Source organism: Pogonomyrmex barbatus, unplaced genomic scaffold (assembly GCF_055798465.1).
Source record: "Pogonomyrmex barbatus isolate J1 unplaced genomic scaffold, ASM5579846v1 scaffold7, whole genome shotgun sequence".
In the NCBI taxonomy this organism is placed as follows: domain Eukaryota; kingdom Metazoa; phylum Arthropoda; class Insecta; order Hymenoptera; family Formicidae; genus Pogonomyrmex; species Pogonomyrmex barbatus.
Genome location: NW_028297171.1, coordinates 6,976,912 through 7,002,510, shown reverse-complemented (window position 1 = coordinate 7,002,510; position 25,599 = coordinate 6,976,912). Strand labels below are relative to the sequence as shown.

General features: G+C 38.6%; 3 protein-coding genes and 1 long non-coding RNA gene across 9 annotated transcripts in view; 2 read left to right on the top strand and 2 right to left on the bottom strand.

Moving 5' to 3' along the window:
* Positions 1-7: 7 nt before the first annotated feature.
* LOC148934956 (tubulin-specific chaperone A-like) lies at positions 8-1,113 on the bottom strand. Its single transcript, XM_089083147.1, has 2 exons — positions 764-1,113; positions 8-281 (listed from the first exon to the last, which is right to left on the bottom strand). Exons 1-2 carry the CDS (start codon positions 891-893, stop codon positions 55-57), a joined length of 357 nt encoding a protein of 118 aa, XP_088939273.1. The 5' UTR covers positions 894-1,113; the 3' UTR covers positions 8-54.
* Positions 1,114-1,316: 203 nt separating this feature from the next.
* temp (protein prenyltransferase alpha subunit repeat-containing protein tempura) lies at positions 1,317-7,774 on the top strand. 2 transcript variants are annotated; one of them, XM_011640186.3, is made up of 2 exons: positions 1,317-2,744; positions 5,662-7,774. In XM_011640186.3, exons 1-2 carry the CDS (start codon positions 2,668-2,670, stop codon positions 6,863-6,865), a joined length of 1,281 nt encoding a protein of 426 aa, XP_011638488.2. In that variant the 5' UTR covers positions 1,317-2,667; the 3' UTR covers positions 6,866-7,774. The 2 variants fall into 2 exon arrangements, with proteins under 2 accessions (XP_011638488.2, XP_011638486.2); XM_011640184.3 differs by having other exon boundaries at positions 5,659-7,774.
* Positions 7,775-10,041: 2,267 nt separating this feature from the next.
* Positions 10,042-25,599, top strand: part of LOC105423515 (uncharacterized) — a 60,648-nt gene continuing 45,090 nt past the window's right edge. For 2 of the 5 annotated variants that reach the window (XM_089083128.1, XM_089083127.1), the window contains exons 1-3: positions 10,042-10,473; positions 17,974-18,283; positions 23,867-24,043. In XM_089083128.1, the coding sequence (XP_088939254.1) occupies positions 10,389-10,473; positions 17,974-18,283; positions 23,867-24,043 (572 nt within the window). In that variant the 5' untranslated portion in view covers positions 10,042-10,388. Of the gene's footprint in view, positions 10,474-16,962; positions 17,051-17,550; positions 17,615-17,973; positions 18,284-18,443; positions 18,654-23,866; positions 24,044-25,599 lie in introns of those variants that run through there. The other 3 variants (XM_089083130.1, XM_089083129.1, XM_089083131.1) reach the window with 3 other exon arrangements.
* On the bottom strand, positions 15,450-21,040 carry LOC148934955 (uncharacterized). Its single transcript, XR_016140845.1, has 2 exons — positions 20,416-21,040; positions 15,450-18,445 (listed from the first exon to the last, which is right to left on the bottom strand). It is a non-coding gene; the product is annotated as an uncharacterized LOC148934955 (long non-coding RNA).

Genomic DNA, 25,599 nt, shown 5'->3' with positions numbered 1-25,599 from the left:
AAAAATATTGAATATTAAAAAATAATTTAGCAAAATTTATCAAAGAGCACTTTTTTAACACATCTGTAAAATATCTCCCTCTTTTGGTAGTTGCGCCTCTGCTTCCTGCAGTACTTTTTCTGCATCGATGTAATCTTCAACTTCTTTTAAATCTTGCTCGGTGTCTAAAATCTTCTTGAGTTCTTCAAATGCTTTAACAAGACGTCTTTGGCAGTCAGGTACCATCATAAGGGATTCTTGAAGCACTTCTTCTTGCTTCTTTATGTCATAGCCATCTTTATCTATAACAACATACATATTTTATTAATAAAATTGTTTAACAAAAGTAGATAAATATTTTAAAAACATTAAAATTAAAGAAAAAAGCGTATTGTGACTAAAACTGATCCAACCAATGTAAATTAATTCTTAAGCTTGATTTAATTTATCTTTGATTTTATTTTAGTTCTAAGAATTAAAAGAAGATAAAGGGTAATAGAAAATAAAGGGTAAAAGAAAATAAAATTGAGATTAAAGTTAATTTACATTGGTGGAAATGGACATAAAAAAATCAATAAAATCTTTCAAAACAACTGCGTCATCAGAAATATTTTAATAAAACATATTATTTAGATATTATAAATTAGAAGAAATATTCGTGAAACACATTAAACAAATCTACGCATTTTCGAATTCGTATTACGCAGCTACGCGAGACAGATCATTTCGATGCCACGTGATTCGCACACTTCATCCATCCTCACGGCTGAAAAGCAATCCTCACCCTGCTCCTTTAACTTTTGTATCCTCTCGCGCTGCTGCGCCGCCTCCTTTTCGTACGTAACTTTTTCTTTCGCGAGGCGTTTCACTACTCCCGTCTTAATCTTGAGCGTTCTTATACGCGGATCAGACATTATTTATCTCCGTACGTTCGACGGGACGCTTCACCTCTTGGAATGACGGAAATGGGAGGAGCCGGGCCCGCGAGTCTGTGTCAAAGGATCGAAAGTGTCCTCACTTATGTTTCCTCTTCTTTTTTTGCTTTTTACCTTATTAGGAGATGAGTCGATAGAAATGGAATTTATGGTCAACGTAGGTTATGTTTCGGCTCGCGCGTGCCTACTTCACTCCGATCGCGCCTGACGCCCGTCGAGATCTCGAGTCCAACTTCGGGATGTTAACGTCCGTATCGATACTACAGTATGCAATAGTCAGTCGATTCTATGGCGGTCTTTTGTTACGTTGCTCGTAATTTCGCGAGTTTTATCGCGATTTTTCTACACGTAAGTTTACAATTAGCTTATCGCGCGGTAAGCGATGGAATATGCGTGATTATCGTTATCAGAAGTTCGATAAGACGCAAAGCGAAGTTTACCTTTGCTTTACCATTGTTATCGCGTCGTGGCATTATCGAGCTTTGTCTAATAAGAAAATGTCGGACGTAAATCACGGCGCGCGCGATTTTCCGGAAGGCAATGATAATATACTGATAAAATAAAGAGAATTACGCGCTACAATTCATATTGGCAGGTTTTTAATTTATAAAACGAACTTTTATAGGAATATGATACTTTAATTATCTCTATCAAGTATTCGTGTCGAAATCGACGTTTTGTTCGAAACTCAAATTCATTAAAATTGAAATGTAAATTTTTATTCCTTAATCGGTTATTATCGAAAGCTTTTCTTCAACTATTTTGAAGTCGGAGGAATTTTACTGATTAGAATTTAGATTTTCGATATTTTTAATTAATCAATAAAAGTTTTAGAGATGAAAAATAACATCTTTGATTATTAAGATTTTGCTAATGGCGGCGGTATGCTATTACATGGAAGTATCGAAATGTCTGATATAAATGGGATAATCATTATCCATTTTGTTATTAGCAAAATGCATTAGTAAATATAATTATTGCGCTGTTATTATTATTTCACGTTGCTTAATGAAATAAATTTGTTTCTTAATTATTTTTTATTTATAATTCAAAATTTGTTATACGAATATGTTCTAATAAGAGTCATAAAAAGCTATCCGACAAAGTTGCAATCGAGCTTTTTTTAATAAAGCAAGTGTTCATTTGTAGATTAATTTTAATCTCGGTTTAGTTATTCTTAATTTTCTTTTACATTCAAGAATTAAAAAAGGATAAAAAGTAAATTAAGTTGAAATTAAAGTAATCTATATTAATAGAAATGGATGTAAGACGGAACATTAGTCGCACAAATAGACTTTAGACTAGAGTCACTCTAGTTCATCAGGGCACATCAATAATTTCATCGCTTCCGGAGAGGTTTATGTATGGAATAAATTCGATTCGTCGCGCGGGTAATGACAAACTCGGTGGTCATGGGGAGGGGGGCCGTTCGTCGAGCGCGTGAAGTTGGTGAGCCTGGGCGGCGCGCCCGGGCCGACTCGCGGCTCACTTCGTGACGCGCGCGGTCGAGCGCTCCGAAACTGCCGCGACTGCCGCACTCCGGCAGCGCTTCCGCAGAGCAAAGTGCCGCACCGACCTATACGCCGCAACGAGACGGTACCGTGCGGCGGGAAGACGGAAAGAGGAAGCGAGAGAAGAGGAAGGAGGGCGCAAGGGAGAGAGAAAGAGACAACGCGCGAGGGTGGTGTGGTCACACTGGCGCGTCCGCCGTCGACCGACACGTCCACGAGGGAGATGTGATGCGGCTCACACGATGGTGGACAACGAGTTCCCGGCCGCCGAGAAGATCCTCCGTGACATCGAGAACACCGTCAGGAGGAATCCCACTATGTGAGTGCGCGTTCTCCTCTCTCCTGTTTTTACGCCCGCGATATGTACCCGCAGCTCGCGGCACACGGGCGTGTTTTTGTCGTGGTCTGTCCCGTCTCCGCGACAGGCAAAGATCGAAATCGGTTGGAGTAGCACGTCGCGAGTCTCGCACGCGCGGAAGCCTTTCGACGGTTTTCCGGTTGTCGCGAGTCGCGTTTTACGCGCGTTTTGCGGTGTCGCGATTTGAACTCTGGGGTAGGTTGTGACTGTTACGATTTTCCGTCGCGATTACGATTTGGTTTTTTTTCAGGTAAATCTTGCGCATCTCGTCAATGATTGTTTTCTTTTAGTCTCTCGAAATTCAAATTCGTATGATTGATCATTTGTTCGATAGTAGGAAGAGTGACAGAGCGTGAGGAGGAATGTGGGCGAAGCGGCCGATATATACCGCGTTATCGATTTAAAATCGCCGCGGACGTCGCAGCGAGGGATCCTAACCTAAATTCCTTACGGGGGCCCCGTTTCGATGCCCGCACTGCAACATCCGTAGACTGGAATGCACATCCCGTGCACCGCGGTTTTAACCGCACAGTTGCGAGGGCGGAGTCTTCGACGAAAGGGCGGGGGGTTGGGAAAGCGAGGGTGATAAAAAAAAAGCACTGTGCGATCGCGCTAATAGTCAACCGCAAGGCGAATCGACCTCGCGATTTTAACGTGATGATCGATCTCGCGCGCGAACTTTTTCGCCCACGCTACTCGCCGCTACTGCAACGTGCGGTAATAATCGCGAAGTTGATTGTGAGTCCGTCGCAAGTCACGTGCTCCAATCGTAATTGACCGCCGTTCTAGATCATAATCTATGAAATATTAAGAGAGAGAGAGAAAGATAGCGCTGGATTGCTTGATTTAATTTAGGATGTATTACACTTATTTTTATAATTTGTATATTTGCAATGAAAACATGAAAAACTTACAGATTTTTTGTAAATCGTATTAAAAAAAAAATACAAAATAGTTTAATAGCGTTTTAGAATCTGTATAAAAAATTATTTAAATAAATAAATAGAAATGTACTTTTTAAGATTGAATTAAGATTTTTATCATTATTTTCTTAATTATATTTCTATTAAAGCATATTTTTATTTTATATTTAAATTATTTTTTATCCAAATTTTAAATTGCTGCAAAATTTTTTTAATTATTTTTAAATGCGATCTAAAATAATATATATATTTTTTTATTGTAAATAAAAATAAGTGTAATATATTCTTAATATTCTTTTTTGGTATCATCAAAAGTTCTGTTATCACAAACTGTTGAGATTTATGAGGAAAACATCAAAGTATAAATAAGTAAATAAATGTCCGTGCATGATATCGATATTTCTATTTTCTTTTTCTCTACATTCGAGATAAGTTATTCTTTTATGTTCTTACTATATGAGAGCAGTGTAATAATTAGACGACTATGCAGATATAATGCCGGGGAATTACGGTCGGCACTCAATTTATTCGAATTGCTCCGGGGGTAATTAAAACCAATCTTCTTAAGCGTAGGTTTAACACGAAACATATATCACGCGTTTATTAAAAGTAAGATCTGGGTATTATTGTCGTCCTATTTTATTTTATTATATTTATCCCTTGTAAAATTTCTCGAAGTTAAATTTGCATAGCTGTACAAATTGGACATTTTCGAGAGCTGTACAAATAAAAGCTCGTTAAAATCGATCCCAATTATTTTCGTATCGAAAACGCTTATCAATTTCATTATTCTGATTTTGTCAAGCGTAAGATTAAAATAAATTTTCGGATAGAATTGGGACGAAAAAAAGAGAACACGGGAAAACACGGAAGAAAAATTTATGCGACAGGAACAGAGAGGTGCTTGATAAATAATCGGCCGCGTCCGGCGTTCGTAAAGTAGCGCCATCCGGGGAGCATCGAGTGCTAATAATCGTGACTTGTTTGCATCCTTAATTCGGCCTTACTTGCGTAACGCACTTAAGTTTAATTGCTCATTTATTTTTACCATCTTCGGCGTATGTGCCGACGATCCCAGAAACCGAATGGAAAAAAGGAAAATTTTCGCAGCTATTTTTACTTTTTTTCGATAAGCTTCGACAAGCTCGTTTCGAGATAACTTTATCGGAATTTTGGAACATGAAAAGATAATTTTATTGAAGCATCTAAAGATTTGATATCTAAACATCTTTTAAAGATACAGATCTGAAAGTAATTTTGTTGGATTATTAGAATATGTAGGACGTTCCAATTGATTGTTAGATTATACCAAAAATTTTTTATAGTATTATTATATGTTTAAGCGACCTACACAATTTTTGATCATTTATATTGATATTAATAATTAAGTTTTATTACTTAAATTATTAGATTAACAAAGGATATAAGATTTCAAGTATGAACATAATGGTACTTCTAATTTTGTCGGTGCAAAATTTCTTTCAATCCTTACAGCATCAGCATTGCGACAAATGATTATTTGCTGTGTTATCTATAATAGACACATTGCGGATTTAAGTAACATATAGAATATTGCTGAATATCGAAATAATTATTATTTAATAAACACGCTATCTTAAACGTAATTTTATTTGTTGCATAGAGTTAAGAATAATTCTTCTATTTTTATAATGTTTATGTGTTATAATATTATAATTAATTAATTAATTTGTAATATTCTTAGGGAAATGATTTTATATATATATATATATATAGTAGATTTTTATCACTTTAAAACGATACATAGTAAGCTAGTAATAAGACATAATGATAAAAAAAAAATAATTGTCTTCATATGGCAATTTAATAGTTTTATCAATGCCAAAAAGAATTTGTGGACATTTTTTTTACAATACAATACAAGTACAAAGTGGAGTAGCAATTTTACGGTCGCGACTTCTCTGCCTTCCTAGAAGGAGTTTCGTGATCCTGCCGATGGAGGACAGCGAGAACCGATCGCCGGTCTTTCATCAGGAGGACAGCTTGGGAGTGGCATCTTGGTGCGTCCAGCCGCTCTACATTTACACGTACCGTCGGCTGCTGGAGTATCGGCGGACGCGTCATCAACGACGCGAGGAACCCAGCACCGTGGCGAGATGGCTGCTGGGTGCCCTGCTGTTTAATCCGAACGTGACCATGTTCTGGAATATGCGGCGGGAGTTGGTACGCGCCGGCAGGTTGGACTCACGCGACGAGCTATCCTTTACACGGCCGGTGCTCTATCACACGCCAAAGTGTTTCGAGGCCTTCGCGTATCGAAGCTGGCTGATGCCGCTCGTCCTGGACGCCGAGCAGACCGACGTCGCCGCACTCGCCAACAGCGAGCTCGAGCTCGTGCAGACCTGCGCGGATCGGTACGCGAACAACTATCACGCGTGGAGTTACCGGCGGCACCTGGTGACCCTGTTCGAGTCCCGCGGCTTATCCCTCAGTTACGACAGCGAATGGATGAGAACGGCCGTATGGTGCCGGCAACACGTGTCCGATCACAGCGCGCACTCCTACCTGCAGTTCCTGCTGCGAAAGTACATGCTGGCGGTGGTGTCTCTGGGCAGAGAGGCGCGCGAGGATCCCGATTATCACAGGATCGGGTTAACGCTGTTCTTCTATATGGACCGTTACCATCCCGCCGGCGAAACCGAACGGACGTTGTTGGAACGTATTCGCGAGGTCGCATGTCTGGAGCGCGATCACGGTTACTCGTCCACCGATATACGCAAACTCAGGTGTTACCTAACGGCGTTGTCATACTGGACGGAGGAGTGCTGGAATAATGAGAAATATATTCTCACGTACGACAATCACGAGACGTTGTGGTGCCACCGTAGATTCCTGGCGCACTTGATCGCCGTTCTCACTGTCGCGTACGCGAAGCACGCCTGTTATCGCGAGGACGATTTTTGGGACGCTCGATGTCACGAGGAGCTGTCACTCGCGCCGCTCCTCCGCGACAGACGTTTCACCACCGACGACGACCTGTTAATGGTCGCTCATGTGATGCTTCTCAAGTCATTTTGCTTTGTTAATATCGATATCATCGAAATGGCGATGAATCGCCCGAAGGAAAAGGTGTTTATCGACAGATTTTGCAAATATCTTGAAAGAATAGGCTTGCGATGATCGAAATTAGCGCGCGAGATTTTGAGTTCGACGAAAGCGTGACAAGCTGCGATAAAAAGCTGAATGTAAGATTTTACTTATCAGGGTGCATAAACGCGGAAGTAATAAATGTGAGGATTGCGCATTAATACTCGCGCAATAATTTTATTGTAATATAATTTCTCTTTCTCTCTCTTTTTTATAATTTTGTATTGTCCAAGTTGCGTCAAAATGCTCGATGTGATTCTATGATATGTGATTCTACGATGCATGAAGGGATAACTATTTTGTTAATCTTCTTTTTTTTAAAGTTTTTGATATTCTTGAAATATATTTTTAAGCCGTTTGATTGTGTGTGTGTCTAATATTTTTTAATTTTTTATTTTATTTTATATATTTATAAGAACGTTTTTTCTTAAAAGAAAGATTTTTTTTATATCTTCTTAATTTGTTAAAATTGTTGATAATTAACTTTTATTTTATTATAATGATTCTAGCTTTATAAAAAAATTTTTCTTATTACAGGAGCATTTTAAAAATACATCTGTAAGAAAGAATTCTTTTTAAGAAGGACAGATTTTGATTTTGAATATTCAATTTCCAATTTGGTGCTCAAGAAATCACTTTTTGATTTGGGAAGTAACTCTCGCGCGTTAGATTGCGATAAGCAGGATTCAATGTAGGTAGGCGAAATTGAATTGTTATCGATACTTAATATTGTTCGCATTGTTCGCTCGCATAGCGAGTTCGATGAGCCATCGAGTACACCGGTGATACGTAAAAGCGAAATATGATATAACGAAGAGACAAATTCATCTCGCCGAGAGAAATTTCTGATAAAGGGAGTGCGAAAGTTTTGTCGTGAGAACAATTATGTATACCTATAAAATATCGAACGAGAAAAAAAAAATGAAGATGCTAGTTTTCTAAGATTTGTGTTTTTCTGTCGCCTCGCCGCGACTAGTGCCCGTCTCTATCCGGTCAATTCTTTTCCAGTGACGCAACTGGGACTTACGTGAGTCCGAAAGTAAAATTTACAGCGAGTTCCTAATGCGCAATAATAAAATTAGCTCCACTTCCTGCTATTCCATTCGCTTGATCCAAAAACACTCTTCAGTGAATAAACAGACTTCTTTTTTGTCTGTATAATAGAAATAATTAAAAAAAAAAAAAAAGTCCCGAAAACATCTTGATCGATTTACATCGAAAAGAAACTGTTTTGATGTCGTCGTTACAATTACTGTGTCACCACCGGTTGTCAGCTGCGTTCTGCTTTTGGCACGACGCGATACCAAAATAAACGAACTTTTAACGCACGATCCATCCAGTCACTCTCGGGCGCTCGCTGTACTCGCGTAACTCGCGCGAATCGCTTTTGTTCTACAAATTACATTTAATTCCTTGGCTACGAACGCCGTTATAATCTGTATACTTCCAAGTAGGAAAATTATAAAGGCAAATAGAAATTCAAAGCAAGTAATTAATCGACGTTCTCATTGTCAATTTTTTACATCGTTTATTTGTATTGTGTCGAGTAGTTGGAGCAGTCCATATTCGGATACATCGAAAATATTATATTTCCACGTCATTTGTTGAGAACTTCGAAACGGCAGTTTTACGTGCCGTAGTCAAAGAATTGAAGCTTTACGTGAGCGTATTATAGTGACATAGTTTGGGCCATGCGAGAAAAGAGAGAGGCAAACGTGCGGAACTCCGAGTTCGCTCACTTTGAGGTCCTTCCTCCGTTGGAAGGCGCGAACATTCCGGATTTATAATTCACACGCTCAACGCTCGCACGTTTTTGCGACGTGGTGCCGTCGAGTGCGAGGGAAAACCGATTTCCTGTATATATTTCACATACTCGTTGCGTTTAATTAATTTCTAAGCCGGATAGCGTATCGGCGTTTCGTTCGTTGGCACGACACGTCAAGATGAAAATAAACCGTCGAGTTTTAACTCGATCCCTCAGTCGCGGCCGAATGTTCGTTACGAGCAGCCAATCATACGCCTTATCAACGGCCGGCTTATCACCATTGCGCGTTGGACCCACGACAAATGTCTTGATCGGACTGTACTTCGCTGTCGACGTTGAATATTCGCGCCCGAATTCTCGCGCGGGTGACTCGCGACGTCACAAAAAAGCTTGCATCTTTCTCGAGATCTCGCGAATTCCTAGAAGATGACGCGCGTCAACACGTAAACTCGCGAATCGCAAATATATGAGCGGCGGCCAGCTCCTCGGTATACGTGGGATGTGATACCTCTGTCAGTATGATGTCGACCACCGCGATTCGCAGCTTCGCGCAAGACGCTGCCGGAGCGATTTTTGTCGGGTCGCGATCGATTCCGCTTTGCGAAACCTAAAAAATACATTATTAAAGCGAAGTACGACTCGCGGCATGTGCGATAATTACAGGATACCTGCATTTGTGAACGATGGATACATTGAAGAATATAGTCGGTGCATAGCTAACGAGTAACGTTAAACCTTTTGATTGAAATAATATCGTAATTATACTCGAGAAATTATACTCGGGACTGTTCGCTAGTTTATACATGGAATATTTAGCAGAACTTTTTTCCAGTTTCGTCATTCATTTGTTTTTATGAATGTTAAAATTTGAACTTTTGAATATCGTTGAATTTACATGACAGTAGCGTGCGTAAACTCGGTGATAAGATCAAATATTGTAAAAGTCTAAAAGGTGCCATAAATGTATAAATAGAAGAACATTATCTTTTATACGTCTTGTCTACGCCTTCTCATTTTATCATAAATTCTACATTTTAAATTCCAATAACTTCATTTACATGAGAACAAAATAATATACTGCATGAATGTCGATAATATCAATAGTCAGCAATAGTAAAATTTTCACAACAAAAATATAATATAAATATCTAATAATAATTTTAATAACAGTAATCGTTCATCGATGCATCTATCTTAGTATTTTTCAATAACTCGTCAAGAACATCAGATCATTCCGAGTGACTCAGAGTCCGAGTCGATTTCGCGCGCGCAAATAAAAAAAAAAAAAAAAAACAAGTTTCTTCATACGGGAAATGAATCAATAGATAGAAAGAAGAAAAAAAAAAGGTGAAAACGTCTTTGCGATAGTGTCATTGTACGCGGACGTACAGCCGTGCGTTTTAACGATGACGGCGAGCGGCGACTACCGAATCGAGAGCATCGATGCTCGCCAGCGATGCTCGCGTTTAGAAAAGAATCGCGCGGGCGTTTGTTGCGAAACTTCTGCTCGAGTCGCGCGGCATTGACGACGGATCATCGAGGACGTGCTGTCGAAAGCAATCGCACGTGACTGTTCTCTATCACTACCATTGGCCGATCCGCGCGATAGGCGACGGGCCGGTCGATAGGCATCCACGGGAATTCCTCACCGGGTTCGAGGAGTAAACGCCGTTGACCAGCGGTGTCAACTCAGTTTGACCGAGTTTTGCCGTCGCACGAACCACGAGATCGTCTCGTCTCGCTCTCTTTCGCTTTCTCTACCCGCTGTGGAATTGGTGAACGAACGTCGAGATGCTAGAGCCGGAGGTGGAGGCCACGGTCGTCAATCTGCGACGGGGCTCGAGTTTGAGAATACCGTCGATCTCTTCTACCGAAGGTAAGGATCAAAAGATGAATGAGTAGGATTTGCCGAAAAGACCCGGCGAAGCTTAAGCTCGCCAACGATTCGATTTTCCTCGACGCGAGAGTATATATATATATATATATATATATATATATATATATATCTCGTCTTATCACAGTTATCGTATCATGTTAACGTATTTTTCTCTCGGTCGTAAATAAGATCGTAATCCATGCTTTCTAATTAACTTTATCATGCTTATAAAAGAATTTTTACGTATATTTTTGTATCAGGATTTTTTTAAAAATACCTTTGTCGATGTCATTTTTTAATTAATTGGAAAATATGTAATTATGTATATATTTTCTATCTCTTTTCCTATCGCATTTATTAACTCTAATAGATACGTAATATTAAATAGTTATTTTCGATAATAAATGTAAGTTCGCGAGGAATTTATTAAAAATTGGTTCGATATTTAACATACATCGAGAACTGATACTAAAATCAATATCGTGCACGAAACTTATGAGAAATATTCTCTTACTCGTAATATGCGAAACAATGTTGCATGTTACCACACCGCGATCGATATTCTTTAGGTTCCGGTACCAAAGAGCTCTTGTATACATGTTGTCTTTGCTATATTAAGCGTATGGTTTCGTTTCCAAAGTAATTATAACATTATAACTATAAGTTTCTATTACTGTGACAAAATTTCAAGTTGTAAGATATCCTCGAGTTATTTTTTTAATAGATTTTTAATAAATTTAGAATATATTTTGCTGTATGTCATATTATTACATTATTACATCCTTTAATTTCTTTTTTAATTAATCGAATGAAATAAACTAATGTTATATTCAAATCTTTTATTTTTTAAAGTAAAAAGTTTGCGATCAAATATTCTAAATTTGTAAAACAATTAATGATTAAAAGAAATTCAATGATATGAAATCTGTGTATTAAAATTTTATCGCAGCGAAAATCTATTTTGAACAATTTACATTTTTTTAATTTATATTTGCATATCTAAGATAAAAATGGAAATTTATTACGGAAATATTGGTAGCTAATACTTTGTGAACAATATCAGCGTTATATTGCGTTGCCTTTTGGACCAAAGATAAATTCTTATCACTTCCTTTCATTAGAAATTCTTATTAATTGTTCTTATCATAAATTCTTCGTATAGCCGCAGAAAAAAAACCGTTTTTTAAGTCAATATACGTACACAAATTCTGGGATTAAGTAATTAGTACCTAATCGCTAACTTTGTTCTGATTCATCTTTGTAGCGAAACACGATGCAAAAAAAAGCTTGTCTAATGGAATGTGCAACGAAACTCGTCTAATGCAACATTACGCATGTTGACACACGATCAGAGACGTTTGTGACGTATGACACAAGCAACACATTACGTTTTCTCGCGTGAGCGAATTGCTTCGTTGTTATCATGTATATCACGCGTTTATTAATAGCAAAGTGTACAAGCATTCGACATCGGCGAGGGCGTTGTATTTGTAATTCATGTGCTTACGTCACACGGAGACTCCCATGTTTTCAGAGAGAAGAATGATCAGCTGTGATTCAGCTGTGATTTCATTTAAATAGATACTGCATGCGTGTGCGTCATATGTACCTATGTTTCCACACAGCAGAAATGTAAAATGTTCGTGAGGCAATATGCGAATATTAATAGATGATTTTGAGAAAGGTACAATTGGCAGTGGTTGCCTCGGTAGAGAGGGAAAACGAGAGACACGTGTATTTTAATGTTAATTAACATTTTTAAAAATTATTCAAAACGCCAGATAAATAAAATCGTGTATTTAATCTACGATATCGTATAGATATTACTTTTGTTGATAATCAATATTTTTGACAGCGTTCGTTACGCTCTTTTAATCTTTAGCGAACGTCGAGTATAGTTCGAAACCGCGATACGCATCTCGTCTGAATCACCTATCTCAAGATTGAGTAAGAAGGTTCCCCGAATCCGGCTTTTATCGGCTTTGCTTTTGAAGTTTCCCGACGGGATTTACGTTGATCGACGACGAAAGCAATTTTCCAAACTCCCGACGGCATTCTCTCGAAACCCGCGTGACGCGCCGGGATAACGACCTCCGGCTTTCCGCATTATGTGAAATCTCCCGCGGGGCAATCTCACGCTGCTCCGGCATTCGATTATTTTATCTTTGGACATTGTGCACGTCTGTTTGCATTTGTATATCGTGAATTTCCAAAATTAAATTGCGGCGCGACTTCGTCTGGCAGCCGTCTGATAATTGACGTCACGCTGACCGAATTATTGCAAACAAACGATTCCGCTCCCGGTGTCACTGTAACCGTAAAACCGTAACCGTCAAGTTCACGTCCAACTACGGTCAAGAGCAGCTGACGACGACGTTATTCGGGTACGGAAAATAATTTGGAAATACACGAAAATGTAACGTACTAATAATTGTAATCTAACTTATCATTTTTGTTATTTACCGTAGAATTAATTAACTTCAGAATAATTTTCTCTCCATTTTTTTTAAACACATTATACACACGTGCGTTAATTACTTTACTTATTGATGTTTCAATAGTTTATAGAAGCTTAAATATATTTTTATTACACTTTTTATTAGACTTTAGTAAGATCTTAATTATATATTTCATTACTTTGTAATTAAATTAATTGTATTGTTTTAAAACTTGTTATAAAGAAATTTAATACTCTAATTCAATAATAATCTAGATGCTCCCTGACAGTAGTAGAGTAAAGAATCATGCAAAACGCACGTGGAAATTTAATATGCATTATTCTTGGTTTGATTCGAATATGCAATCAGCAAACTGCGATCACAAACTGAATCCCACGCTGACGACTGACGAATCGTATCTATTTGCATTGAATCGAAAATGTATATGGCGTACATATTGTCGATATCATTTCAATATAAGGCATTATCATTATCGCGCGAACTTTGATCTTTAAGCTGTAATTTGTAGAAACCGCACGTTTGCCGGTCTGCCTTTTTGAAAAAATTTGTACTCTGAGAAAAATATTTATTTTCTCACGCAACGAATGTTTTCTTTCCTTTTTAAATATATCATGCGGGATCGATCTTTCCGCAAATTGAAATTAGATTTATAGAATATTATTTGGAATACGGATCAAAGTGAAGATAAAATGAATGAGGATTTTAAAAAAAATGTAATCATTGTTACGTTAGATATATGAATGATGTAATGTAATAACGGTTTGAAAGAAAAATTAAAAAGAAAAATAAACTGGAATATTAAAAGTAATGCAATCACTAATGGGATGACGCATAGTTTTGATGAGGAAACTCGACACTCGAAATACTAGGTTTTATTTCATATATATTATTCAATTTTACGAGAGATGGGTTGATTTAAAGAGTTAAAGAAATACGGCGAACGGATAATTTGTTTTGAGAATTCATATTTCATAATAAATGTTATTAGATCGATATGATGTGTAGCAGCAGAATTGTGACTACGTTGAAACCCAGCAAGTCTTTGTCTCAAATCCGCTTATTGTACGCCATAGCACTCGTGACAATACGTTAAACACGATTGCAAGTATTAATTATCATGATAGAATAATTATCCGCACCTCGCATGGCACTCCCGATGTTAATCACGTGGGACACACACACCTTTTTTTATTTTAAATTGCGATGAAATTCTATCAAACATGATAATGTGAAAATAATACAAAGTTCTATAATTCATGCGATATTTATGGATCTCGAAAATTAGCGTCAAATCAAACGAAATCTCTCTCTCTCTCTCTCTCTCTCTCTCTCTCTCTCTCTTTCTTTTTCTATTTGAGATATTTAGCATATTCGGCGATTTATTCCGCACTCTTAATCCGAAAGTGAAAGAAAGAATTACGTTTAAATCAGCGAAAATTTAGAGCTCGGTGCAAAATACATTCAAATATAAGCATTTTTAGAAAAATCATTATCATCCGCATGCACATAAATATTATAATAAATACGATACCTCGTAATTTCCATTTCCTATTTCTTTGATTTTTTTGAAATATAAATTGTGTGAAATATTTGTTTTAATAAGAATAGTCACATGAGAAATTTAGTACAATCGTTATTCGTAGGAATTAATTGCTCTGGATAACGACAAATTAATTGTTATGGAAAATAATCGTTTAATTTCTCGTTATACTTAACATGATTGCGTTTCGATGAGAAATGATACGCGAAATGATAGCTCACACTACCAATTATCACTTCAAATCTCGATGCGCAAAAACAATGTGACCCGCGGCATTTTTGTGTTCGAGATCGTTACTATAAAATATGTAATATTTATATATATTTGATAAAAGAAAAAAAAAGGAGAAAAAATAAAGTCACATGACGTTTTCGTGCGTAAATCTGTACGTTACCAAAATAATTATAAGGCCATATGCCAAAAAATTGTCACGAAATATTTAATATTATTTTTTGAAATAAGATTGAATATTTTTTTCACTAAAAAATTGATTAATAAATATTTATTGAATTTATATGTGGTGAAATCGTACAATCAATATTTTCATAAAATGATTAGACATGTTTTATACTTCGTATACTTTTAATTTCGCTTTTTCAAAATGATGGGATGAATAGTTACATCACTCTTCTATTTCGCAAATTATATACATTTATATAATTTTTATTGCAACACATTGAGCGAAATTATTTGAACACATCCATGACGAAATCGCGTACGTTTATCGCTTCTCTCAAAGCAGCAGCTGCATCTAACAGCAGCAATTAAACATAATTACGCAAGTGAGCCACTTTTGTTCTATTATCGAAGATAAATTGTCTGGTTGTTATGAACGACCATTTTTGCTCAGAGCACGATCGATATTTATCGTGGATAGATTAATTGTAATGGATAGCATGAGATAATGGCGAAGAATTTATATCAGTATTCTCGATAAAGGGGAACATAGATCGATGAGCGTGTTTGTAAATTTCGTGTTAGATGTAAAATACATTTTTATTTTATAAAAACAATTTTGGACTAAAATAATGATACATTTTGAATAACAAAAATTAAGTATGTGAAATCATTTTTTATCAGGTTTTAGCGGTTGTTATTAAAAGTTTATATTTTCTTTAGACATTCAAGTCTTCGATATCCTTTTCACTTTTGCGTTTTTTTTTTATTTAATCGAAAATTACATAAATTCGTTAAACGTGAAATCAAGAACAACAGATTTATATTTCTAGCAATAGGTTTCTCAATTGGATTTTCACATTCACAGCGATATTTCTCTGCATTTTGTTTTTCCGGTTTACTATCACCAAAGGTTAAATTCCTCGAAACACGGCGCTCTTTTGCAACCTACGATTTCCAAGGTTTGAAAATGGGAGGGAAATTCCGGGACGTTGCGATTTCCAGGGACCGCCTACGACAATCGCTTCATTGTCACACTGTGCCGTGCCGCAAATAATTCGCGAATCACGTTCGATCCGCGCGGCGCGTTATCGCAGGTACGTGTCGCGAATCTTCCAAGAAATGCGGCATTTTCCCGCATGACACACAGAACGGTGCGCGGCAGTTTGCCAAAAACGTGGCAGTTACGATGAACACGCGCGCCTCCTTCGCACTCTCGAATTTTCAGTTGTTGGGCGGAAGGCCACGAGGTCGTACAGTGTTCGTTAAACCACTCGCGAAATATTTGTTCTACGTGAGAAGAGAACAGTTCTATCTGCTCCATTTTCGTTTTATTCTGTGATTCCCGCCACCTTGAATTAGCATCGATACGGAATTAAAAACGGAAATCGGTATAATTTTAGTGACCTCGATTTTTTTTGTATTCTTGACACAGGAAAGTTTATTTTATAATAAAAGCTTATTTTAATTCTCGAAGGTATAAGTTTGCATTATATAAAATTAATTTTGAATTCTTCTTATTAGTATTATAAACAATATTTAATGAATAACGTAATTCTCGTATGTTTATATTAACATTATGGTTTACAAATTATAAAATATAAAATATAAATTATTTTTCAATTAAATAATTATATAATGCAAAATTGTTCTATACATCGTCCGTTTAATTCTACTATCGCCCGAAATCTAAGATTTAATTATGTAAATAATAAAATTTCTTCTCGATGAATAAAGAATAATAAATCTTCTTAAATAAATAGTAAATTTCATATTAATTTTATTTGAATGATATATATACATCTCATCTGTTTTCAACATTTTATATTGAGATAAATCATTTAGCTATAATTTCGACAACTCAAATAAAATTTTTATCTTCCATTGTTACAGAAATATCAATATTTATTTTAACGATTCATATGGATTTTTTGTGAATCCATTAAAGTTATACCGTTCCAATTTCTGCTTTGAATTTTTTCAATTTTTCTCTTTGTTAGACTACCTTTTATTTGTAAATCTAGCTCGAATGTTTGTGTTAAAAGATCCATCGTTTTTCCCGAAACTCGTGAAATTTGAAGGTTTCAGATCGATTATCGGAAATGGTTGGCCGACAGCGGGTTGTCGATCTTTGCTAATGGTCGATCTTGGCTTATGGCTCTGCGGGTATTTCAGATCCAAGGTAAGCCGGCGCGTTCGACACGAGGCTTAAGTCACTTGCTTGAGCTAAAGGCACCCTGCGTTCGTGATGCGCTCACGTAATGCAGGTGGTATATCGGAGACACGGCGCGCCGTTAATATACGGATTGACGTAACGGCGCGACCGGAGGCTTTAAACGAATTAAAGCCGGCCGTCGCCGACGACGAGGGCGAATAAGCTCGACCGGACGACGAGTGCGTTGCTGGCGTGCGTTTCGTTTTCATCGCTTCGCTCTTTTCTGGTTCCGATTGCCTCGTAACGACAAATCATAGCAATTTGCTGCTCGTCGGAGTAGCTTCTTCCGAAGGAGTTACACGCGAAAGGGAAAGTTGTCTCAGGAATGTTTTCGATAGTTTTCGACATGTAGACATATCGGAGGAGTTCTGAGATCAAGTGGAACAAAAATACGGAAAATTTTCGAAAGAGATTATTATCTTTTCGTTCCGGAAGAGAGATTGTCTGTCTGTTCCAAAATATGATATGAGAATATATATTTCATGTTGATTACTATAGTTAAACGTCACGACGTGGTGGAATATGTTGAAAGTGCGTAGGAACTTTAATTCAAATTTGAATTGCTAAGTTACTTGAGTTAATTTAATGTTGCATATTAAAAAAGCATTAAAAATTCATTTGAAAAGTAAGTAATTTTCTTGGAAAAATATCAATGTCAATTTTATTCAACAGTACCTGTTATGAACAATAAAAATTAGAGATACTAGAATATCTCACATTCCGCACTACTAAAAATAAAACGAGTGAGGTTTTTTATAATTACTTCTACGCTCCCTGGATTTCTCAATCGTCGCGGATGGCTTTCACTTTTGCGATTGACACGGTAATCGCAGCCCACTTCAATCATTCGCATAAATAATGACTAATCGACTGCGACTGTGAAATTTCAGAGAGCGAGCTAGGCCTGCGTCGCAGCGGTTCCCTGAGGATCTCCCGAGACGATCCCGACATCGCCCTCGTGCGAGAACGAGCTCGTCTTACGAGCACAAGATCATCGCCATCGTCGACCTTGTCGTTGTCAACAACATCCACGTCATCCTCGGCCGCATCTTCGGAGAAATGCGCTGTCGACGGCGAAAACAGCAGATCGTCCCGGTTCGCCAGGCGATACGCACCTGCCGCTGCGAGTGACGCACCTGCGCCGGAGTATCTCGCTAGGAGCCTCCTGCAACTCGGATGTCCTGCCGTGTCGATGCCCACGTAAGTCGCAGTCATGTTTCCGGCACTTTCCATCCTTTCTCCTCGCGCCAGGGAGATCGAAGCCGCGCGGATATAATCTCGTCGCGTTCCGTTTCCCGCGCCAGAGGCGCGGGGAAACAGACTCCTCCATATCGGTTATCTCGTTTCCGGCGTCACGGTTTCCTGGTGGATAAATGTAAAAGTGATTCTCTCGCACGCGCGATGAACGCGTCCGGATTCATCGGAATTGTGTCGATCCCGGTCTCCGCGAGACGTGAGCCGACGTCGTGATTACTTACGCGGTCAAGGCGACAGCGCAAGGAGGATCGCATCGACGGAACGCGATGTTGGGCGGACCGGCTCGAGGGTTGGTCCTGATTGCGCAACCCAGGTATGACGTAACACGGGAGACGTGAGAAAAAAAAATCCGGACCGTGTCGGGCCACGTTTCCGCCCACGTTTAACCGGGAATAAGGCGAGCAGAATGGCCTGATTACCTTTCTCTCTCTCTCTCTCTCTCTCTCTCTCTTTCTCTCTCTCTTTCTCTCTTTCTCTTTCCCATGACATTCTAACGTATTCGTTGGAAATAATCGTCCTTTGATAAAGTGTCGTTCACACAGGATTTGCGACATTCGAAAGGCCATTGTGTCACCGTAGTAGGATAAAAATTTGTACAATGCGACAGTAATGCACTGACAGTAACGGCGCTTGATTGTTGTGTGAACGGCACTTCAAGCTACCCCTCACAACGAACGCTTCGTGTTCCTGCCTCGGTCGACCCTCCTTTGTCGGGTCGCAACGATGTCGGCGGACTTCCGCGTTCGCGCGTTTGGGAATCAACCAGCGGAGAAGAGCGAGTTGCGAACGGCCCCTTCTTTAACGAGGAAGTCATTTGCGCGTCGCGAGAGTCTCATGAGGCAATTAAATACGCCTGCGGCGCGGTGTGATATGCACATGTCGGTACTCGTTGCAAAATAAGGTTTGTTCTTTGTAGCTCGCTACATCTCGTGTAGCTAAAATGAAATAGATCTATATTTGAAGTTTGGCGAAAGCGAGATGGAAAGTTTTCAATGCAGCAACAAAGAACAGATCTGTAGAGACGATGAGGAGATAAGTGAGAGACGGCGATCGGTGCGATCGATGTAACAGCGACGTTTATCACACATACACATCCACACACGTACACATTTCTTTTAATATTGAAAAAAAAAATTCAACGGAGCTGTATCAATTTCTGGAAATTTATTCGGAAAACCGGATGTTAAAGTAAGATTCTCAACATGCTATGGACTATATAACAGCGATACATCTGTAGAATTATCTGTAGGAAAAATATACCAACGTATACATAATAAAAAAACAGATGGGCTATAGAAAATATTGACGTTATGAAGAGCGCCATCGGCATAACAGGCGGATGAGAGTTCCGTGGAAAAAAAAAAAAAAAAAAAAAAAAACAGAACAAAAAGATAACAAATCGACAAGAGGCTCTATAGACATGGAGAAAACAGAACGATGAAATAGAACGATGTTACCCTTTCGCTTGGGGAGATTGATCGCGTAATTATCCCTAAGGGGGAAAAGGTGGAAGGTGAAGATATTATCAAATCCCCGAAATCGCGCTATCATGCAGTTACCTTCGAAGCGGAAACGATAAAATCTGACGGAGGAAGGATTCGCGCGGGATGCCGGACGGGAGGTGAAAAATGAGACGCGGGCGTGTTCGCCAATTGACAATTACGACGATCTGCAACGATTCTAAAATAGCGGACGGCAGCCGCGATCAGCTGACCGCCATCGCGGTCACCAGTGGCCGCTCGATGAAGAGGAAAAAGCCGTAAGCGAGCCTCAGGATTCACCTCGAAGCAACGCTCTCGCGAGCACGGCCAGCTTGCCGTTGTTGTTGCTGATGTGTGTGTGTGTGTGTGTGTGTGTGTGTGTGTGTGTGTGTGTGTGTGTGTGTGTGTGTGTGTGTGTGTGTGTGTGTGTGTGTGGTGTATGTGTGTGTGTGTGTATCACTATCATGGTTATATAGCTATCGCGATGATATTCGGTCAATAGGTGAGCCGCGCGGCGCAGACGCGGCGGTACCAGCCTGTCGCTCGCGCTTGCTTGTGTGCGTGCTCATATTTATCGTATCGTACCACACGTACATTCGCGAAAGCGTTGCCGAGACCGCTGCTGCGGAGAGTAGAGCACGAGCACGGACACGCTTCGCGCCGCATTGCCGTATTCCTCCTCTCGTCGTCGGGATACGTCCGGGATATCGAGGCGACGGCGGCCGCGCCACGTATCGTATATCGTTGTCTTCCGCCGGCGTCATCATCGTCATCGTCGTTGCATCTTCTCGTCCTCGGGGAGCGTTCAACATCCACAACAGGATTCTTCGAGTGACGTCTCTCCGGGATAGCGCGAAGGAGTCGAAAAGGCACGCAAGAGGAGTTCGAGGGAGAGCACCGGAAACGATCGATCGTCGTCGATGTTCTGAGAGGAATCTTCCGGCGGAGTACCGCGGAGGAGACGTGCTATCAGCTGATAAGGGAGAGTGTCTCGTCTTGGGCCTCGCGCACTGAGATTCCGCCGCGGTCCCCGCGCTCGCCGCTGCGACACGTCGGCGAGGCGAGAAGCGGAAGGAGGATGCGGGAAAATTGGGATAATTGAAGCTGCGCTTCGCGTGGGGCAAGACCCAGTTCCAGCTCAGGAGGAGGCTTTGCATGTGTCCGCCGCCGTGAGCAGCAATAACGCGGGACAGTGGCGCCTCTCTACTGGACTGCCAGCTACGATAGCACTCACCGCAGGTGCGACCGAAGGCCGCATGTAAACCGAAAGTGTCAACGTTAAACAAATTCCCGTTTCTATTGACATAGCCGGTCGTTGAAACGCGATATTCAAAGGATGATTATAATCACTTGACGTACGATCCTCCATCGGTTGATATAAATCGTAGCTTAATTTACCTCTCAATCAAATTAATATCTAAAAGGAATGCGAGAAATTCGTAGGATACCTCGCATAATTGAAATATTTATTGTAGCAGCGCGATCTCATTATTTTTTTTATAAATATAGAAAGAGATTGATTTTATTAAGTGAAAAATATCAAATCCTCTCTTAGCATTCTCTTAGGTTTTTAAAACAGCGAGGTTTTGAAAGAAAATGAGCTGTTAGACTAGAATTATCATGAACGTCATCTATAGTTATCTATGTCGCATGACGACATATGCAAATATTTTACTTGCCTTGCCTTTTGCTCGATTTTTTTCAAGTAGTTATTTCAACAATTATTGCTTGTGATTATGCATTTTAAATGTTCAATACGAACGTTCATCTATCGACGCGAGGTCCTTATTGGGCTAAAAGATCGCGGATTTACGCGGATCAGAGATCACGTCCTTGTAATAGTCGCTTGTGTTACAATAAAAAAACGGAGAAATAGAAATGAATGAGTAAATAGGTAGGTATTACTCGATATTACCATTATTTCAGTTGATAAACGTAGATGCACATTTGCATGGCTTCTATGTAATTCCACTTTAGATGCCAGACCGATCGCGAATAAAAGGAAGCTCGTAAATAATCCTGTTCGATGTAAATTATTTGCACAATGTAGTACAGTTAGCAACTATTAAACGAACTTCCAGTGCTCCTCTATGTCTCTCTCTCTCTCTCTCCTCGTGATTTATTACGACGAAGAGTAAGCAAAAACAGTTCGAGTTTAGCGCGAACAATGCGTTACGCGGGAGCGCGAGATGTGTGAAATCGGAGAAATCATTGCGTTTGCTTCTAAATGCGGGGTGAAAAGGCCAGCTTTTGTCCCGGATGGACTTTGTTCCGGACGTGACGAATGTCTCGGCAGCTGCGATAGAACGCATTTATTCCGTCACGAACACTTTCGTCCGACGTGACGGAAATGAGCGAAACATAATGGAATAATCTGAGGATTCGCGGAATATCCTCACCTTTTTTTCTCTATTTCGCTCATTATCGTGTGCATACATATTGTTATTCTGGAAATATATTTCGGCGATAATGCGCCTGCACTGGCGAAATGCCAGCAGGAGCTCAGGACGATCGATTCCGCAATCTTGTGCTCCCCAAAATACGTAACGTAAGGATCCGAAACGAAAATCAAAGCAAAGCAGAAAGAAAATCAGTGCAGATGCTGTTTTACTAAAATGTAAATTGGAATCGCGAGATGATGTAAACGTTATAAATGACGATTGTTTAATTATTTTCTACAGAATTGTTACAGAAACAATGTCTTCTTTTAAAGATTTGCTGTGATTTTCAGTAAATTGAATTTCATGGCTTTAATTTTAATTAACATTTATTTTATTTGTGTTTCCTCAAAAATAATATCGCAAAAATTAAAAACTCTTCCAATTAAAATTTAAATATATTTAAAAATTTTGTAATATAATCGTTATTTCAACATACATAAAATATGTTAAAAACACGTATGTTCACCTTTTAAATTATTTTTTCGCGATTTATTTGAGATCTTACGAATAGCCATAAATGTTCTGTGAGCAGGACTTAGATATCGCTAAAAGAAGCCGAGGGAATTAATTTACAAGCAGCAATTGCTCTAGTAACGTGCGGAAAGAGCATGTTTCACGGAAGATAGGTATCTTTCTATGCTATTCTCGATGAAACACACGCATTGTAGTCTCTATCTGTGTGAGATAGAGTCGATTAACTCGCGGCTTGGTTAACTCATCCAGTTAATTTCCCGATCAGGATCGCGATGAGATTCGTCACGCTTCTGGTGACAGCTGATCGTGACGTTTGCCGTCTGTCGTCACGCCTCGGTATGTCTGATCTAATTCAGAATAGAATAAGGTCAGACGTCAACGCATCTTAATATACGCCTAATAAAACTATTTGTTTTTATAATTTTCGCATAGCGTTATATTTAAATTTCACGCGAAAGAAATAACGTCCGTTTATTTAATTTTTTATTTATTTAATTATTATTTCCGATAAAAATTTTTTATATTACAGCAAGGATATATATATATATATATATATATATGATCGTTTAATTTTTACAATCTGTTTTATGTCACTTTATTGTAAATGCTTTAAAAGCACTATAAAAACATATGAAAATACTTTTTCTAAAAAAGAAATTATTGTTATAATCAAAATTAACCAGATGTATCGATGATGCTACATACCTTTCGGATCAATACGCATCTGTTGGCGTTTTATCACGCGGCTAATGCAACATTAATTGCGCGATTTAAAACCCACACGCTCGCGCTGCAAATCGCTCGCTCCACAAAGCTTGGAAAATCGAGTTGTTGAAACCTCGACCTCCGCCGGTGAACCGCGAGGGAGCGGATTAATTTAATCGGCCTGATTAAATATCGGTGAGAAAGGCGCGTTTCAATTCAGTATCGCGTATATTCAGTGCATATCGCGCGTGGTATATCTCCACGTATTTTCTCGGCGACATGGTGCAAATTTCGTGGAACAGAAATTCAAAGCGGGATCACGCGAGGCACGTGCGGCCGCATTTCTCAGCACGGCGGAACAAGTCCTCCTGTCGCGGGTCCTCATTTTTCTACTCGTCAATACCCGGTGGCTCGTCTTATTTCAGACCTCGTGGTGGTGTCGGGTCGGAGCAACCGCCGAGCAGCGACAGCGATGACTATACCGCCGCCCATCAGCAAGCTCATGCGAGTGGTTATGGACAGAATCTGGACGGTTACACCGTGCCCAAAGTCCAGGTGTCGGGCCCACCTAATGTCGATGAATCCGCTTCCATCATCAATGGGTAAGTTGTATGAACCGCACAGATATTCGGAAAATTTACACGCGGCTGCTCCCATATTTTAGTTAAAAAAATTAAATTTATTAAAGAATCAGAAGGAAGAAGGACAATTTTTGAATATCGGTTTATTTAATTAATTTTAACTTAATGTTATTTAACTGTCATTTAAATGTTATTTAATGTTTATGGGAACGATCCACTCAAGAATAAAGGACTAAAGATATTATCATTAATGCAAGCGACGAATGCATTAAGTGGTTAGAGATCTTTTTTGCATGGATCTAAAATTAGATCTCAACTAGCTAGGCATTCAACAAATACTTCGCGTATTTATTGATGATATATATATTCATCCTTGCCGGACGAATGATTTTATGAATGAATTGCGTGTAGCGTAAACGAGACACAATGGTGTAGAGATCTAATCAATATTGAGCGATAGAGAACTTCAGAATAAATATCTGACAAGTCTTTTGAACTAACTTCTTACGCAATATCATTCAGTTTTCTATAGTGAGATATTTTAATGTCACTTTGTGTATTCAAAACGTATAACATGCTTCAATGCTAGATTAGATATATGATATTAAAAATAATATGAAATAATAAAAAATAGTTAATTTCGAAACATGTAATCACATTTTAGAAATGTATAATTATTAATTTAAAATTTTTGAAATCTATTACTGATTTTTATATTGCTAACATAACATTTTTTTTTATTTCATTAATAGAAATAGAAATTTATAATATTTATTTTTCTATTTAAAAGTTGTTATACTCCTAAATAATTAATTCGCAAGATTTGACTTGAGTAAAATGTATAATACTGAAAATTGAATAAATGATAGCTTGCTATCTTATTTGTATTTTACGAAGTAAACAAATTGCGTATGTATTTTAATAGCTCCTAGTATTTTATTATAATGTGTCGTAATTTGCAAGCAATTTACAAGTATAATTTAGATTAGCGAATATATGGATAGTATATCACGTCTGGCTGTTGTAATATAAACTAACAACAACTGTGTCGACAACTTTTCCTTCTTATACATAACTCATGCGTAATAACACACAGGCGTTCACCTCGAGTGGTCGGGTTTACAAGAAAAATGATAAATAAACAGTCGGCGCGTCGCGTCTGATAAGCATTGTGTTACTCCGCGGTTGTCAATAAAATCGTTGTCGGTTCTGTATTTGTATTGTATTACTTGGCATCTTCGTTGTTGTTTATAATAGAACTGTTCACTGTCTTATCGCGCATCACGTTGTACGCCTCGTCATTCCGGCGATTGGGATCGTCGAAGAATGGATGATTCACTATCGATTTTTCATCGGGTATAAAACATAAATTGATAAAAAAACCACGTCGAATTTTCGGCTTCATGATTTTGAATTGTTCGAGAGAGTAAAAGCGGAAAGAAGTGTCGCGATTGAGTGGTGAGAGATGACAAAATTTCATAACATATGACATCGTTTCGAGTTCAATGATTTATAGGTTTTTTAATAAAAAGAATTGCGGTATCGGGTCTCTCGGAGTTAGTTTTGTTTGCAAAAAA